Here is a 15,491-nt window from a genome sequence, read left to right as displayed (position 1 = left end):
AGCAGCTAGGGTGCTAATTGTAGCTGGGTCCTGAAGTGAAAATGTTTTGTGACAGTTGAAAGAATTTAAAGAGGAAGGAAGATCGGTTTAGTGTCAGCTGCAATTAGATAATCAAAGCTTAAAAATCCTACTCTGTGGATACCTTCACGTAGAGTTAAGGAGCGGAGTGAGGAGAAGGGGGAGGAGGGCTGTGCGTGGAAAGGGCATTTCCATAGCCAGTGCAGCCGAGGCCCGACCGAGCTTGCAGGTTGTCTGGGCGCACGCTTGCACAGAGAGATTTTCTTGGCAGCTCTACAGGATGAGGCTCACACTGTACACAGCCGACATATTGAAGCCGAGAGCCCTGGAGAACGTAAATGCAGGAGTAGAAACAGCTCTGCACACAATGTAGCGTCTCCTAGGATGGTTGGGCGGCTCCTTTCTTCAGGTATTTTATTACCCATCAGCCCTTTTTAGAGCCAAGAAAAAAAAAAAGTAACCCTAACCCTGAGAAAATAGCATCTGCTTCTGTTAAATCAATTTATTACATAACATTTCAGAGGGAGAGCAGCCGCGCAGCGTCCTAAGCTTTTGGCTGCGTTTCAGGTTTGATAAAATGGCGTCTTTGCAGCGAGCTGCTTGCTAAAGATATGTTGCACCGAGCAGAAAAATGCAATTATTTGGGGTTTTCTATTGCTGCTTTTGTTTTGGAGAGGGAGCATCTAGTGGAATCTCTACTAATTATGAAAAATGTTGTTTGCTTTTGCTTGTTTTCTTAATGCATTTCAAAGCTTTCAGCGTCAGAGGAAAGGAACTACATTTTAATGTCGTAGTGCAGAAAATTAAAACAGGATAGCGGGCTTTCCCATTTGTGTATTTAACTGTGGTGTAGTTTTAAAATAAAGCTGCTTTATTCAATGCTTCCATCTCTTTTCTGTCATTGCACATTATGTACGCTAGTCAAGAATTCCGCTTCCTAACCTCTGTAAGACTTGTTGTAAGTTAGCTTCCTAAGTGGCTTCTAATAGACAGCAGCTTTCAGATTTGAATGCTCAGACAGCGTATGCACAGAGCTGTAGCAGGTAACCTGCAGCCTTAGCACTACAGTTCTCAGGTATTTTACTTTATCGTATTTTGTTCTTCCGAACAGATGCTTCTCTCATCTTTACTTTTCTCTTATGAAATTAACCTGTTTGATCTAGTGCTTAAAATTTTTCTGGGAATTGGGACTTAATTCAGAATTAGAAAAAAATCAGCGTATAGTCTTTGAATGATGTGCTCATCGTGAATTGAGAACTGTTTCTTCTGGGGACAGAAAGTGATTCTCACTTTTTTCCTTGGCTTCCCACTCAGAACCACTTGTGCGACAAGTGAAATCCCCGGTGGTACAGTCACTGACCTGTGGGATTTTTCTTTCTGCTGCGTGTCAAAGCAAACACGACCGCCGTCCGTGATCCATCCTTTGGGCAGGACGGGCTGAGCCAATCAGTCTGGTTGTTGTTGCATTGACTGACATGAGCTGGAAAATAAAGCTGTTAGGAAGAGGGGGAGTCACTATTAGATCTGATGGACAGTAAGATAACTTATTAATAGTGTTGTTCTCGTTACAAGTTTATCCCAGGCTTTGCCATTTTGCCCCTTCTCTGTACTTCAGTTCCTCTATCAGCTGAGTGTTCTATTGTAGTTCAGGATGCATAATTTTACTGTGCAGCATTCAAACCAATTACTGCAATGGAAGCTACGAAGACACAGTTACTTTTAAATCGAGTAACTGAAAATAAAAATATCAATGTAAATGACATTTTCAGAGAAGCATTGAAAGTTTGGGTGAACTGCTTGTGCAGGCAGTGTTTTGCTTTTCTAAGGAATGCCTGCAACAGCTTCTCCCATTTCACTCTACTCACGCTTTGCATTTATAATCTGTGTAAACATTAAACTGATTTTGCAAGTAATTATTCATTATCAAACACAACCAAAAATGTTTTCTGTTTTTAAGAAGTGCTAAATTGAAGTTCGTAAAGTATGTTTGCTAGAGTATGTAATAACAGCAGCAATGTTACTGAGCAGATATTACTTAAAAATGAAATCCTCATGCATCTTGCTAACGATCAAAGTTGTGCTTTTTCAGGTAGCAGGTATGGTTGCGATTTGACAGCAGTTATGTTTGTTTAAAACAAATTTGAGTTCTTGTTCTTGGTATTAGATTAATTCTTCCTTCCTGATTGTTGAAAAAATGTTGTTAATCAAGGGAGTCGTGTTTCATGAAAGATACGTAATCAAGATTTCTGAACACAAAGTATTAATTAAAAAATTGATTTCATTTGCAGCGTGCCAGTGCTGGGATTTGCTTACATAAAATACCTGTGGTTCCAATTCCTGATGCTTTGTTTAAAACCTTTGCTCAGTTCACAGAGGAAGGATAGAAATGCTCTGGTGGGCTGCAGTGCTTTTATTTCTGACCTTTGCATAAATAAAAAGGAACTGATTCTTCAGAAGGTTTTAAATGGGTTTCACATTTCAGTCTTAACAACTTTGAAAATAAAAGAAAATATTTGCAATTGCTATGAAGAGTTGGTTTCCTAGAAAGCTGGAGGAAATCTGTGTTCAAAAAACCCCTCAAACAAACAAAGGATTCTCTAGATTTGATCATACAGAATATTTTTCTTTCATTGTTTTTCTAAAATGTTTTAACTCCTTGTGGATTAATTAGGACTGTGCTACTTGTTTCATTTATAGAAATGAAATTCTTTTAGTCTAGATAAAATGGAAAAATGTCTTATGGTTATTTCTTCTAGAGAGAAGAGTATAAAAAGCCCTGTCTTCAGGATAAGTTCTGTACTCACTCTCTTGTGCTTGTCCAGCAGCAGTCACAGGTTTTGCAGGTCTTTTTACATTGTCAATGTCTTTTTCATACTCCTTGTTACCTACCCTGTTTCTTGCAGGTTTTATAGCAACAATCTTTGGTGTTAGAATCAACTGTTCCAGTAAATACATGGATGTCATGAAATTATTGCACATCTCTGGTTTTGCTCCTTTTTTTAGGAATCTGTGACTTGTTAGTTCCAGCGTGGTCCCACTGATTTGGGAGCAGGGGTGGCACCACAAGCATACGCTGCCCTGCAAGGCAGGGCTTGATGATTGTATGTCACCTACATGGAATTACTGTGATCCCTGTCAGAGTAACCACTTCCAGATTAGTCAGTGGTTGTTGACATAATCTGGACCTCAGGAAGAGAAACCATGTTGATGATACAGAGACGCAGTAACAATGAAGTTACAGACTCTGGAGAAGCCAAGGGGGTGGAGCTGTGTGTGCTGCTTCCAAGCCAGACATACTTGGTGCAATATTGTTTGAAGTAGGTCTGTGTTATCCCAGCTGAACCGCTTGGCTGTTCTCTACTTTTGATACGGACATCCCTTGGTTTTCCTAGTCCTTACCCCTCATATTTTTCTTTCTTCTTGTTTCTCTGACTGCTCTTAAAAATCCTGGTGTCTTATTTCACGAACCATTTTGCTATCTACTCTCAGGAATCTTTTTCAGCTGTTGTGTTATCGTCCTCTTCCATTCCCTTTACTTAAAATCTCCTAAAGGCTCTCGAAGTTGAGCAATGCTTTAGCCACTATGACTGGGGGAGAGGAGACAGAAAAAGAAATGATTAAACAAGTAGCTCCCTTTCATCTCACCTTGTCGGTCTTAGTGCCATTTTTGTGAGTATTGACAAATCTTGCATTGCGTTCTTGATCTTTCTTCACAAACCTGCCCTTCACAGACACTCGCTTGCCGTGGGCAGCTCTGTCGTTCTCCCATGCACTTGCATATGCACCTTAGGTTTTGGCAAGACCTTTTTATTGGAACAATGTATTTCAAGCCACTTTTAAATCTTCCTGTCATGTCTGAAATGTAGTGCCAAACCTCACCACCCACTGTGTTGAAAAAAGTGTGCGTAACTCCTCTTATCTGATTCCTTAGTTGCTTCAACTTCTTATCTCTGGCCCGGACTGCTGCTGCTTCTTTTCCTTTGTTCATTCCTGCTCTGCTAAGAATGCCACTCAGCTCATTTTCTGACCCTGCCAACCCTTTTAAAGTCGTTTCACAGGCTTGCTTTCACCTTCCATGCCTTATCTGGGATTCTGGTCTCTAGTTAACATCTGTGTAGCAAACCTAGATTATCAGGTAAATTTGCAGCCTTCTTCTTTAGCTCTGCAACCTGAGCAGTCACCTTTATCCAGCAATAAGATGATGCTTCCTTCCTTTCTAGCCATTGCATATAGGGGAGAGAATCCAGGTAAATCCAAGTGACTCCTTTCACATTCCCTTTTGGATTTGCCACACACATCAAATATTTAGCTCTTTCTGTGAAATGTCAGGCTTTGCCTGGCATCATGAGAAGATGGTTGATGAGCTAAGACTGTTTCACCTTCCTCTCTCTGACAATCTTTTGCTTCAGTTGATTTAGATTTAAAAAAAAAAAAAAAAAGGTGCAGCCTGCCCTGGTTTAGTCTTCTTCATGTTGAGAAATCTTCGACCAAGTAATCACTCGCCTTTCTTGAAAAGCTATAAGTGAAATGTGTGAATAAGGCGACTTTGTCAAATAGAGAGCTTTTTATAGTCTTGGAACAATTTTCTGCACTATTAGAACACCTCTAATTTGAGACAGAAGAGCTAATCGCACCAAAATATTTGTGATTTAAATTAATGCATATTAGCTGTTAGCAGCTGATTAGGAGGTTTGGTGCATATATCTTTCCCACAAAATGTTGTCCTTATTCAAATCATAAAAAATAAAAGTCATGTTGCTGCAGTTTTACAGTAAGTAAAAATAATTGACACCCAAAATTTCTCACTTACAGTTTTTTCCCTTATTTAGATAATCAGTTAAGGGGAGCTGTTCTGCAAGTGGTCTCTAGTACCTGTCCCTAGGATCGGGCTGAATTATTTGCTGTAAAATTCCCATCAAAAGAAACTAGAAGAAGCAATCTGTACTAGAAACCTTGTAGAGAACAGTCGAGATAGAAAATAATTGTGAAAACTTGACCTAAGCTTGAGCTCTTAGCATGAGAAGTGGTATGTCTTCCAGTTGTACCCTGGCAAGCAATTAGATGCTCAAGAGCTGTTGTTTAATTTTCTAGATTAGCATCTGAGTTTGAGGATGTGGAAGGTGCTGACTGTACAGCACAGCATTGATTTCCTCTGGTTTGAGGGGTAAACTGGACCATATGTGCTTGGGCAAAGAATGTTTAAACTGCCTGTATATCCTTTAAGAGATGAGTTTCTTGACAAAACCATCTGTTATTTGGAAATGCGCAAGTTCTCTGCTGAAATATAAGTTGCAGTAATTGACGCTGAGTAGTGAAGGTGGCTGTTGGTATTTGCTTCTTTATTTACAGGAAGGGTTGAAAACAGAAATGCAGTATGAATTTAGTGTGCTCAGTGTGATGTGGATGTGTGTAATATCTAATGGTGGGGAGACATTTAACATTTTTTTATTGGATATTCTTTGTATTTCTCTGAAGAATGAGAATTGAGTCAAAATAGATGGTAAGAGTCTGCTGGAAATTCTTCCGTGTTTATTTCCACATTTCTTTTTTGGATTTTTCCCATAGATTAGTGTATTTGCTATTCTTATTTATTGCCTGCTTTTTCATTTTACTAGTATACTTAGGGATACAAAACACTTTTGTTGCTCTGTTCTAAAACTGAATTGTTCCATTATTTTAATTGAGAGTTTTGTAAGATTAAAAAAAAAAAACCCGTAAATATGAGCCTTGTGCTTTATTGTAGCGAGGAAAATTACTGTATTATGTTAGAGAATATACTCTAAATTTTTTGCAGAACACAGTGTTGTGACTAGCAATGTAAAACGGTACTTGAGAGGGCTTTGGCAGTGCATGAACAGTGGATTCATTTTTAACCTTGTTGGTTCCTTTCAGATCTCAGCCACAGTGGATTGGGAGACCATTATGAGAATTCCCACTGGGGACAGCAGCCCGCTTTCAGGAGTGAAGGCAACTGCAGCTGGGATAAAGTGATAATAGACAGGACTGACAAGGAAGCGTGGCCTTCCATTACCGGAGCTGAGACTGAGTCTGCCTCAGAATGTACTACAGACACTGACTCTGCCTCCAACTGTGGCTCAGAGAACAGTAGCATGGCTACAGGGAGTGCCCAAGGCAACTTCACTGGACATACAAAGAAAACTAATGGCAATAATGGCGCCAACGGAGCACTCGTCCAAAGCACTTCTAACCAGAGTGCCCTTGGAGCTGGTGGAGCAAACGGCAACGGCAACTCGGCCAGAGTTTGGGGTGTGGCTGCGGGCTCCAGCTCTGGCCTAGCTCACTGCTCTGCCAGCGGCGGGGATGGAAAGATGGACAACATGATGGGAGATGGTAGAAGTCAGAACTGCTGGGGTGCTTCCAACTCGAATGCTGGCATTAATCTTAACCTTAACCCTAATGCCAATCCAGCTGCCTGGCCTGTACTTGGACATGAAGGAACTGTGGGAGCAGGCAACCCTTCCAGTATTTGCAGTCCGGTCAGTGCCATAGGTCAGAACATGGGCAACCAGAATGGGAACCCAACAGGCACCTTAGGTGCTTGGGGAAACTTGCTGCCGCAAGAGAGCACAGAACCACAAACGTCCACTTCTCAGAATGTGTCTTTCAGCGTACAACCTCAGAACCTTAACACTGATGGACCAAATAACACTAACCCCATGAACTCTTCACCAAACCCTATCAATGCAATGCAGACAAATGGACTGCCGAACTGGGGGATGGCTGTTGGTATGGGGGCCATCATCCCGCCCCACCTGCAAGGCCTTCCTGGTGCTAACGGAACATCAGTTTCTCAAGTCAGTGGGGGCAGTGGTGAAGGAATGGGCAGTTCAGTGTGGGGGATGTCCCCAGGTAATCCTGCCACAGGAAACAGTAATTCTGGGTTCAGTCAGGGGAATGGAGACACTGTGAACTCAGCGTTAAGTGCTAAACAAAATGGATCCAGCAGTGCTGTGCAAAAGGAAGGAAATGGAACGAGCGCCTGGGATTCGGGGCCTCCTTCTGGTCCTGGGGTACTAGCGTGGGGCCGGGGCGGTAGCAATGGCGGTGTTGGTAGTGTGCATTCTGGAGCTTGGGGCCACCCCAACCGTAACACCAGTAACGGTGTGAACGGTGAGTGGGGCAAGGCCCCAAACCAGCATTCCAATAGCGACATCAATGGGAAAGGATCAACAGGGTGGGATAGCTCTAGCGTTACCAGTCCGAATCCTGCCATGCAGCAGGGCAATGAACAAATAAACTCTTGGGCCAAAGCTGCAGCATCTGGCACCACAGCTAGCGAAGGAAGTAATGACAGCGGTGGGAGTCAAAATGAAGGCAGTACTGGGAGGGAGGGGGCTGGAGAGGGCAGGAGGAGAGACAAAGGGATGATAGACCAAGGGCAAGTTCAGTTGCCAAGAAACGACCTTGACCCCAGGGTCCTGTCCAATACGGGGTGGGGACAGACCCCTGTAAAGCAAAACACTGCCTGGGAATTTGAAGAGTCCCCAAGGTCTGAACGAAAGAATGACAATGGAACAGAGGCCTGGGGTTGTGCAGCTACTCAGTCTTCAAACTCAGGGGGGAAGAACGATGGGTCCATCATGAACAGTACAAATACCTCTTCAGTATCTGGGTGGGTCAACTCTCCACCGGCAGCTGTTCCAACAAATACAGGTTGGGGAGACAATAACAACAAAGCACCAAATGGCCCAGCGGGATGGGGAGAGTCAGCAAGCTCTACTACTGTTAATAATGCTGCTGCTGCCAAAAGCGGCCACGCTTGGAGTGGGACCGCCAATCAGGAGGACAAATCGCCTACCTGGGGTGAACCTCAGAAACCCAAATCTCAAAACTGGGGAGATGGACAGAAATCGAATCCAAGCTGGACTTCAGGAGGTGGAGATTGGACAGATTCATCATCTGTTCCTGGACATTTGGGTGATGGGAAGAAAAATGGATCTGGATGGGATTCTGACAATAGATCGGGGTCTGGTTGGAATGATTCCACAAGGTCTGGGACCAGTGGTTGGGGAAATGGCACAAACAGCAAGGCTAATACAGGTACAAGTTGGGGGGAATCTTTAAAACTAGGCCCCCAACAAAACTGGGCTAATAAACCCCAGGACAACAATGTGAGTAACTGGGGAGGAGCTGCTTCTGTAAAACAGACGGGGTCAGGGTGGGTTGGTGGGCCAGTGCCAGCCAAACAAAAAGAGAACTGTGAGGCAACTGGCTGGGAAGAGCCATCTCCACCGTCCATTCGCCGCAAGATGGAAATTGATGATGGTACCTCAGCGTGGGGCGACCCAAATTACAACAACAACAAGACTGTAAACATGTGGGATAGAAATAATCCTATAATCCAGAGCAGTACCACAACCAATACCACCACCACTAGCACCATTATCAACACAAATATGGTTGAACCTCAGCCATCGCACCAGTCAAGTGCCCAGCCGAACCGGTCCCCGCTGCTTGGTCCAGGTATGAAAAGTTCTGTAATTTATTTTGTACCGGTACCAGTTACTGGGTGCTGTCTGCCCTGATCCATGCGTGGTTACTCATTAAAGATAGAAATTTTGTATTGAAGTCCTAGAATAAGTTTATTCATTTACTTTGAAGCAGTATTAACGTCTTATGTCAAGGAGGGAACCCATGGATCCTGACACATGAGCTTCCATAGTCCAAGTGAATGTAAGGAAGCCTTGAAGCAATCTCTGGTCAATAACACCTAAGTCCAGAAACTGTTGATCTGTATTTGTTTTGGAAGCTCTTCCAGAGTTACACAGCTACTTCTTTTAATTCAGCTGTTTGAGGGTTTGGGGTCCTCGAGTTAACCTTTGTTTTCTATGTGTCTTCTGTTGCCACTGCTCAGTCTTTGTTTTTGCTTAGACAGCGTGCCTCTGTTTCTTCTCTGCAAACCATATCTCTTGGCAACAGATGCTTTTAACCGTTGCATGAATCTGGGCGGCTGCTGTTTCTCTGTCTTCTGTTCACAGTGTTTTATGAATAACTGGTTCTTCTCCATGCTTCAGGTCTCAAGCATGGGGAGCATCCTGAACTTTGATGTGATTCTCATTAAACTGCAAGATGTTAATATTCAGGGTGGCTGGAAAAAGTTATTTTAACTTTAGCTGTGTTCCACAGACAAGTTTTCAGGCATCTAGGAATTTTTCTAATCAAAGACAAGGTACTGTTGTGGAGAAGCAACAAGGAATAAAAATGGGGAAAAAAGAAAAAGTACTGAGGAGGGAGGTATTTTAATAAAAGCTGCTAGCTGCGCTGCTCTAGATCTTGACCACAGGCTTCTCAAAATAAATCTAATCTTGCAGTGCTCTTTGAAATTCTTCATCTGATTTTTGTCTCCCAGTTTTTGTTTTGTCTTGGTCATGGCTAAATATTGACATTTTAACCATGCTTTTTCACTATGTGGGATTTGTTCTACTTCTCTTATATCCATCATTTTTCTCTTTGATGTTTTGGAATAATTTAAACTTGCTGTAATGTCTGTGTAAAAATAGTCTCACGTTCCTTATTCTGGTAAAATGTTTTAACAGTGGAGAGTATCTATCTTAATGAAATAACATGTGCTCCAGAAGGAGAAACCTTTAAATAGGTTTTTGCTTGGTGAGTCCAACATACATGATCTATAATTCATTTACCTTAAACTTATTTAATCCATATTTAAAATTTTAGCCTTGAAACCAACAGTTAAAATTTCTGAATTGTAGTGGAGGCATCATGAAAGGGGGTGTTTTCTTTGGGTTTTGAGGGGGAGTTTTTCTTCATTAAGCTGATTTTTGGATGACTGCGTCTGTGCTTGCAAAATTGTTGCCACACAGCAATATATTGTTAAAGCTACTCAACTTATTTACCGCGTCGCAGAAGAAAACTTACTTTTCTGAGTCCTTCAGATTGTGAAAATGGAGTTTAAAAACTGATGTTGACCAACGGTGATTCCTGTAGAGAACAGATGGTGGCAAAGGAAAGATTTCTTCAAAGCAATATGTTTATGCAGTCAGAGACTCGCTTATGAGTTTGTAACCATCCACCCAAGCCACCCCATGACTCGGTTAAAGTGTTGGTATTGTGTATCTTACCAAAGTCTTCATTTGTAAGATTCTAAGATACTAAAGCAAAACCAACTCTCAGAATATACTGAAGAGAGCATGCAAGAAAGAGGATAAATTGAATAAGAGTGAGGACAGTTTAAAGTGGTGTCTTTGTGTTACGTTTGCCTGTGCTTTTCTTACCCAGAGAAGGCAAAAGGTGTAACCGTGACCCTATTGCTTCCTTATGGAAAGTGCACGAGACCTGTTTTTACGGCTGCACGTAGCACATAGTAGCTGTAACGCAATATCCTGTGGGTCTTTGTGGAAATAAACACAGGCATAAAACATCTACAAACCTTGTCCCATCTGAGAGAGCTAAAAGATGAGAAGCAAGTCGTGAGCAGCTTTCCTGTGATACAGGCAGGGCTTACTGTTCGGTGTTGTGCTGTGTAACCTTATTTCCTCCTGCTCCAGCTCCCTGTCCTGCCGGCTATGCATTTCTAATCTCTGCAGTAAGGGAGATGAGAATCCTGTAGCCAGGAGACTGCTGCAATCCACAACCACATTTCATCCAGCAACAATTTCTTTCCATGTACAACATTTCTATGCAAAGCATGGTTGTGTAAGTCAAGGCTGTGCTGTAGGACTCAGGTTAAGTGCTCATCTAAAATCTTATAACACTTGACCTAATTAATTACCAGTGGCATTTTGTCTTCTGCATGGCTCATGACGTGCTTTTATTCCTTGTTATTTGGGAATATCATGAATAAGGAACTCTGGATTGTATTCCTGTATTGGAAGGGAAGTCTAGCATAGCTGTCAGAGAGCACAGTCATGCATCCAAAGTGCTGTACAGCTGCTCTCCAACCAAGGAGTAGCAGTCTTTTTTTGAGTTTATACAGTATAAGTCTGGAAACAGAAGCCAAGTTACAGTCTTGTTATTCAAGTTGCCACCCATCCCCAGAAGTTCTCAGAATTCTTTGAATACAACACTTGCAAGCTCTTGATGGGAAGCAGATGTTGGTTCACACTTGATGAAAATGCATAATGCTCTTTTTCTGTCGGGGAAAAAAGAGAAGAGGGATAGATAATATGATAAATGTAGTCCTTTCTGGTTACAGGAGCTTGCTCCCACACCACTGTTATTTAGAAAGACGAGTAGAAAGCTAGTGGTTTGATCTAGATCCCCATTTTATCTAGATTATTTGAGCATAATGCGTACTGTGATACAAAGGGAATAAGAAGTGAGAAAAGGTTTTGCAAACGGGGATGATTAAAAGAGGTACCAGATTAAAACAGCACCAGATCCTTCCTCCAAAGTCTGAGAAGTGGGATTGATGCATTCCTGGTCCTGTCAGGTTGATAGAGGCTGGCAGGGTTCCAGCCACCCAGGGTTCTTCAGCTGAGAAACGCAACAGCAAAAGATAAAATAGGCTTCCCTATGGAGACTTTTGGTTGAAAATTAAGGTCTTTGTGGTTCTTAGAGAGTAAGGAGCTTAAGTTTTAAAAATCTGAACCAGGTCTAAATTCTGAAAGCTTTGAACATCCCTCTGTTCCTTTGGTAATCTAGTGCCATTATCTCAGTGGCAATTTATGTGGAACAGACAATGCAAGTGATACTTTTCCTTACTTTGACCTTTCGAAAGGGTGAGTTCAAAACCAGATCAGTTTGTAGCTCCATTAGGATGCTCATGTGGGAACCTAAAATCCTGTTGTGGGTGCTCAGCTCTAATAGCCAGGTGCTGGGGACAGCCAGGTGGCACTGAGAAACCTGTCCTCTGCCTTCACATGAGGCTGATCTCATTGCTGAAAGCCAAATAGAGGTTCCCTGGTGCTGAACAATGTAAGAAGGCATGGTGCTCCACCCCATGAACTGTAATAGCTTTTAGAAAACTAAGAATTGAAAGGTTAAGGGTTACAGGTGACCCTTCTACGTCTATACAGGGACACACACACACACACACACACGCACTCTCCCGTATAGCTGTTTTCTTTTCTATTATCAGTAGACCAACTAGTGACTATTTAGTAAACAGACTAATTTTTCTACCTCATTTCTTCCTTTTTCATCTACATAAGGTTCTGGTATTTTGGTTTGCTGCGGTGTTTATCATGAACCAAACAACTTCAAGGAAAACAGTTTCTGCCATCCAAATAGCTGTAGGGTTATTTTGAGGGAAAACAACTGCATCCTGCCACAGCTTAGTTAACATTTCACTTTCCCTTGAGGATTTCCTCTTGGCTGAGGCCTGATGTTAATTATGTTTTTATTTCTATAAAACAAAGCACTGCCAATGTGTCCATGTTTATTACTCACTGTAATCTTTTTGTTTCTTACAATTCTTAACACTGTTTAAAAATTTCAGTATTAAAACCTCCTTTTGTTGCCAAAGAGCCTTTTACCGGTGGTTATTCCCTTGCAAAACAACATTTGTGCAGATCTGGGCATTATTTAAGTCATGGAGCTTTTCTCAGGAAAGCCTAAGTGCATATTATTTTTGTAAAGAAAACAGTAACTTTTCCGTGAGCAGATTTTTTGACAGTTTTAGGCAGATTCAGATTTTGAGGCCACTTTTCTACCCAAACAGCTGTGTAAAGGGACTTAAAGGTAGGTTCTTACGCTCATCCAACTCACTCTGATGCCTTTTGTGAGCTACCTTTACGATGAAACGTATGATAGCACCAGGAACGCTGTGCTGCCATAGTCAGGCTGTTGGGACTACAAACTCTTTAAGCTCACCCTCTGCCTGTGTCTCTTTCAAATATGAAGCACACTGAGTTACTTTAAAAAAAATTTGTATAAGAACAGGAATCCTGGAGAATAGGCAATAAATATCTTCTTTGTCTCTTGCCTGTAGAATTCTGTGCCATTCCTCCAAAATGTAACTTAATTCACCTTCTGAAGTTTCTAAAATTAAAGTCATGTGAATTTATAAAGCATAGACATAGTGACATTAAGACAGCAGGTACCACAGAGGGGTGAACAGGTTTGTAATTGAGAGGTACTCTGGAGTTACAGATGAATTTTTGCAGCCTCCTGGTTTTAGTTACTGATTTCCTGCTCTTAATTTGATCTATTAAGGTAGTTTGAAAACTTCTAGTCGATGCATTTTGTTTGCTTATATGTACTTGCAAGTATTCTTTTCTAGTAAAGGCTACCTCTCTCATCATTGATAATCCCATATTATTTACTGCTCAGCGCATTTAAAGCACTTAACTCAAAATAACTTTGACATTACACATCTTTGGTCTTTAGTCAATGATGTTGAATTTCTAATGAAGAGAAACAGAAGTACCAGTTCTTTGGAGTTTCCTACAACCTAGCACGCTTTGCCTTTTCAATATATGAATTGTGCTTTAAGGTTGATTTCATAAATTGAATTGCTTAGAGTTTCCAGTGCAAGTTGCATGAACTCAGGGAGATACTAGTATTCTGCTCTCTGTATTTGTATTCTGGTTGCTGCTCTAGAGATGTTTTGTTTTCTGTTTCATTTGCCTGCGGTTAATCTTTTTCAGATGCCAGTACAATTAAATAGATGCGGTTGTCTGACAAAGTTGCCTCTCGAGTGGTGAGGCAGAAATTCAAATAAAGCATTCCTTAAATAAAACTGGCTTAAAGCAAGAAAGCTTGAATAAGTATTTTAGGTGCAACACCAAGAAAGCTACCGTGTTAAGTAGAGGTTCATTTCTCTACACATGTGTCTGCGAGTTTGCTTCTATCCATACTTTGAAGTAGCCAGAAACATAGTATCATAGAATAGTTTGGATTGGAAGGGACCTTAAAGATCATCTAGTTCCAACCCCAGGGACATAAATTTGGGTGATACTGCTCAGAACACTGCATTTCTGTTTCATGTGGAAATCAATGAAAAGGAAATTTGAGGTTGTTCCAGGCATGTTTTAAAACCCAACAAAGCTTGCTGGTAGGGAGGGAGCTTTATTAATCTAAATGTCCTGAACATGTAGGTTTAGCTTTATGTCATATACACCTTTACCTTTACTGAAGAAATAGAGACTAAAATAAATGCGTCATAAAGTAACGTGGGAGTGGTGGATAGATAGGAGTCTATCTATTTGAAAGGAGATTTTTCCCTGTTAACTGGTGGTTGAGTTACTGTTGATGGTGGATATTCCCTGCAGTTTCTAGCAACAGAAATTGCTAAAGTCAGTAGGTTCTGCAAAGACACCTAGCAAGAAGTCTGCTAGACTTGCTGCTGAATGTAATGATATTGCTTAGCTGGTTTAATGTGTTTCAAGGTATTCTTAAATAAAGTTCTTTTGTGGCTACTTCCTTGCCATTTTCCACCTACTCTAGGTGTCAGTTGTGCAGAAAATGTTACATTTCTGCTCTTTGAAACCTTTCTGGAGTATTCTTTCAGATAGTACTGGGGAGCAAAAATGAATAACGCTGTGGCAAAGTAGGCAGATAGTCCTTAAATCATGAAAATTTTTAAAACCAGTCATGATACACTGTTCTAGGTAGTAGCAAACCCAAGTTTTTTTCTTACCAGATCCGTTTCCATGGTGTGAGCTTCTAGAAGTTAAAGATTTGGCAGGGCAATAGTTGATCAGCATAAAATACCCATACTTAATATTAATCTTCAGTGAAAAGAGGGCAGGTTCCTGAATTAGCAACCTAATTAGCAGTGGGATTTTTAAGGAGACTGAATTCCGCACTACTTTTTGAGATCTTGGTTGTTTATTGCTTTTGTGATAATTGTAGAAAAACAGTTTGATGTCAGTTATATGTAAAACCTCTGTTCTCTTGCCTGTTATTTGTCTGTCTCTTTTGTGTAATTTTGAAGAGGTACTTGAACTCCATCTCTGATCCAAATGTGTCTCTCGGAAAAAAAACAACCCTCTTTTTTAAGAGGTAGTAGTAATTGTAAATTCAGTTTGTGCTTTTGCTGTGTGGGTCAGTGTTGCTCTCAGGACTCGGAAGCGATGTGGCTGTTCCTGGCGCATTTGACTTCAGTGCTAAAATGGGTGTTGTATGGATTTAAGCGCATTACATCCAAGCCAAGCCCGACTCAGGCAGTTTCTTTGTAGTAGTTTATGTTTTTCAATGGGTTAAAATAGTATCTGTAGGAAAATTGTGACTTCTGCCTGCCATTCCTCATGTTTTGACTATAGATTCTAATTGTAGTCTTGTCTTTCTGATGAAAAATAATATTTATTACAATGTAGAGACTCACTGATGAACAGATGCATAAGGAACACAGTCAACCCTAAGCTGTAACAAAAGCTTTAAGGAATGCACACTACATACATAATCCCTGTTGGAAGTGGTAACAAACAATTATCATCTTACTTGTATGGCATGAGAAAAGAGAGTTTAGAAGGAATCACAGAATTGATCACAGAGTTGATGAATTGTAGATAGTTAAAAATAATTAAAGTAGCTTAAAATCTTCCAGTGAA

At 41.1% G+C, this 15,491-nt stretch overlaps 1 protein-coding gene across 14 annotated transcripts in view; it reads left to right on the top strand.

The window, feature by feature from the left end:
• The window catches only part of TNRC6C (trinucleotide repeat containing adaptor 6C), a 213,534-nt gene that overhangs the window by 168,200 nt on the left and 29,843 nt on the right, over window positions 1-15,491 (top strand). For 13 of the 14 annotated variants that reach the window (XM_069872851.1, XM_069872848.1, XM_069872859.1 and 10 more), the window contains one exon: window positions 5,911-8,502. In XM_069872851.1, the coding sequence (XP_069728952.1) occupies window positions 5,911-8,502 (2,592 nt within the window). Of the gene's footprint in view, window position 1; window positions 428-5,910; window positions 8,503-15,491 lie in introns of those variants that run through there. The other variant, XM_069872861.1, reaches the window with a different exon arrangement.

The sequence above is a fragment of the Phaenicophaeus curvirostris genome, chromosome 19 (genome assembly GCF_032191515.1).
Source record: "Phaenicophaeus curvirostris isolate KB17595 chromosome 19, BPBGC_Pcur_1.0, whole genome shotgun sequence".
NCBI lineage: Eukaryota > Metazoa > Chordata > Aves > Cuculiformes > Cuculidae > Phaenicophaeus > Phaenicophaeus curvirostris.
The sequence above is the reverse complement of the archived record's forward strand: the minus strand, read 5'-3'. Positions and strand labels throughout refer to the sequence as shown.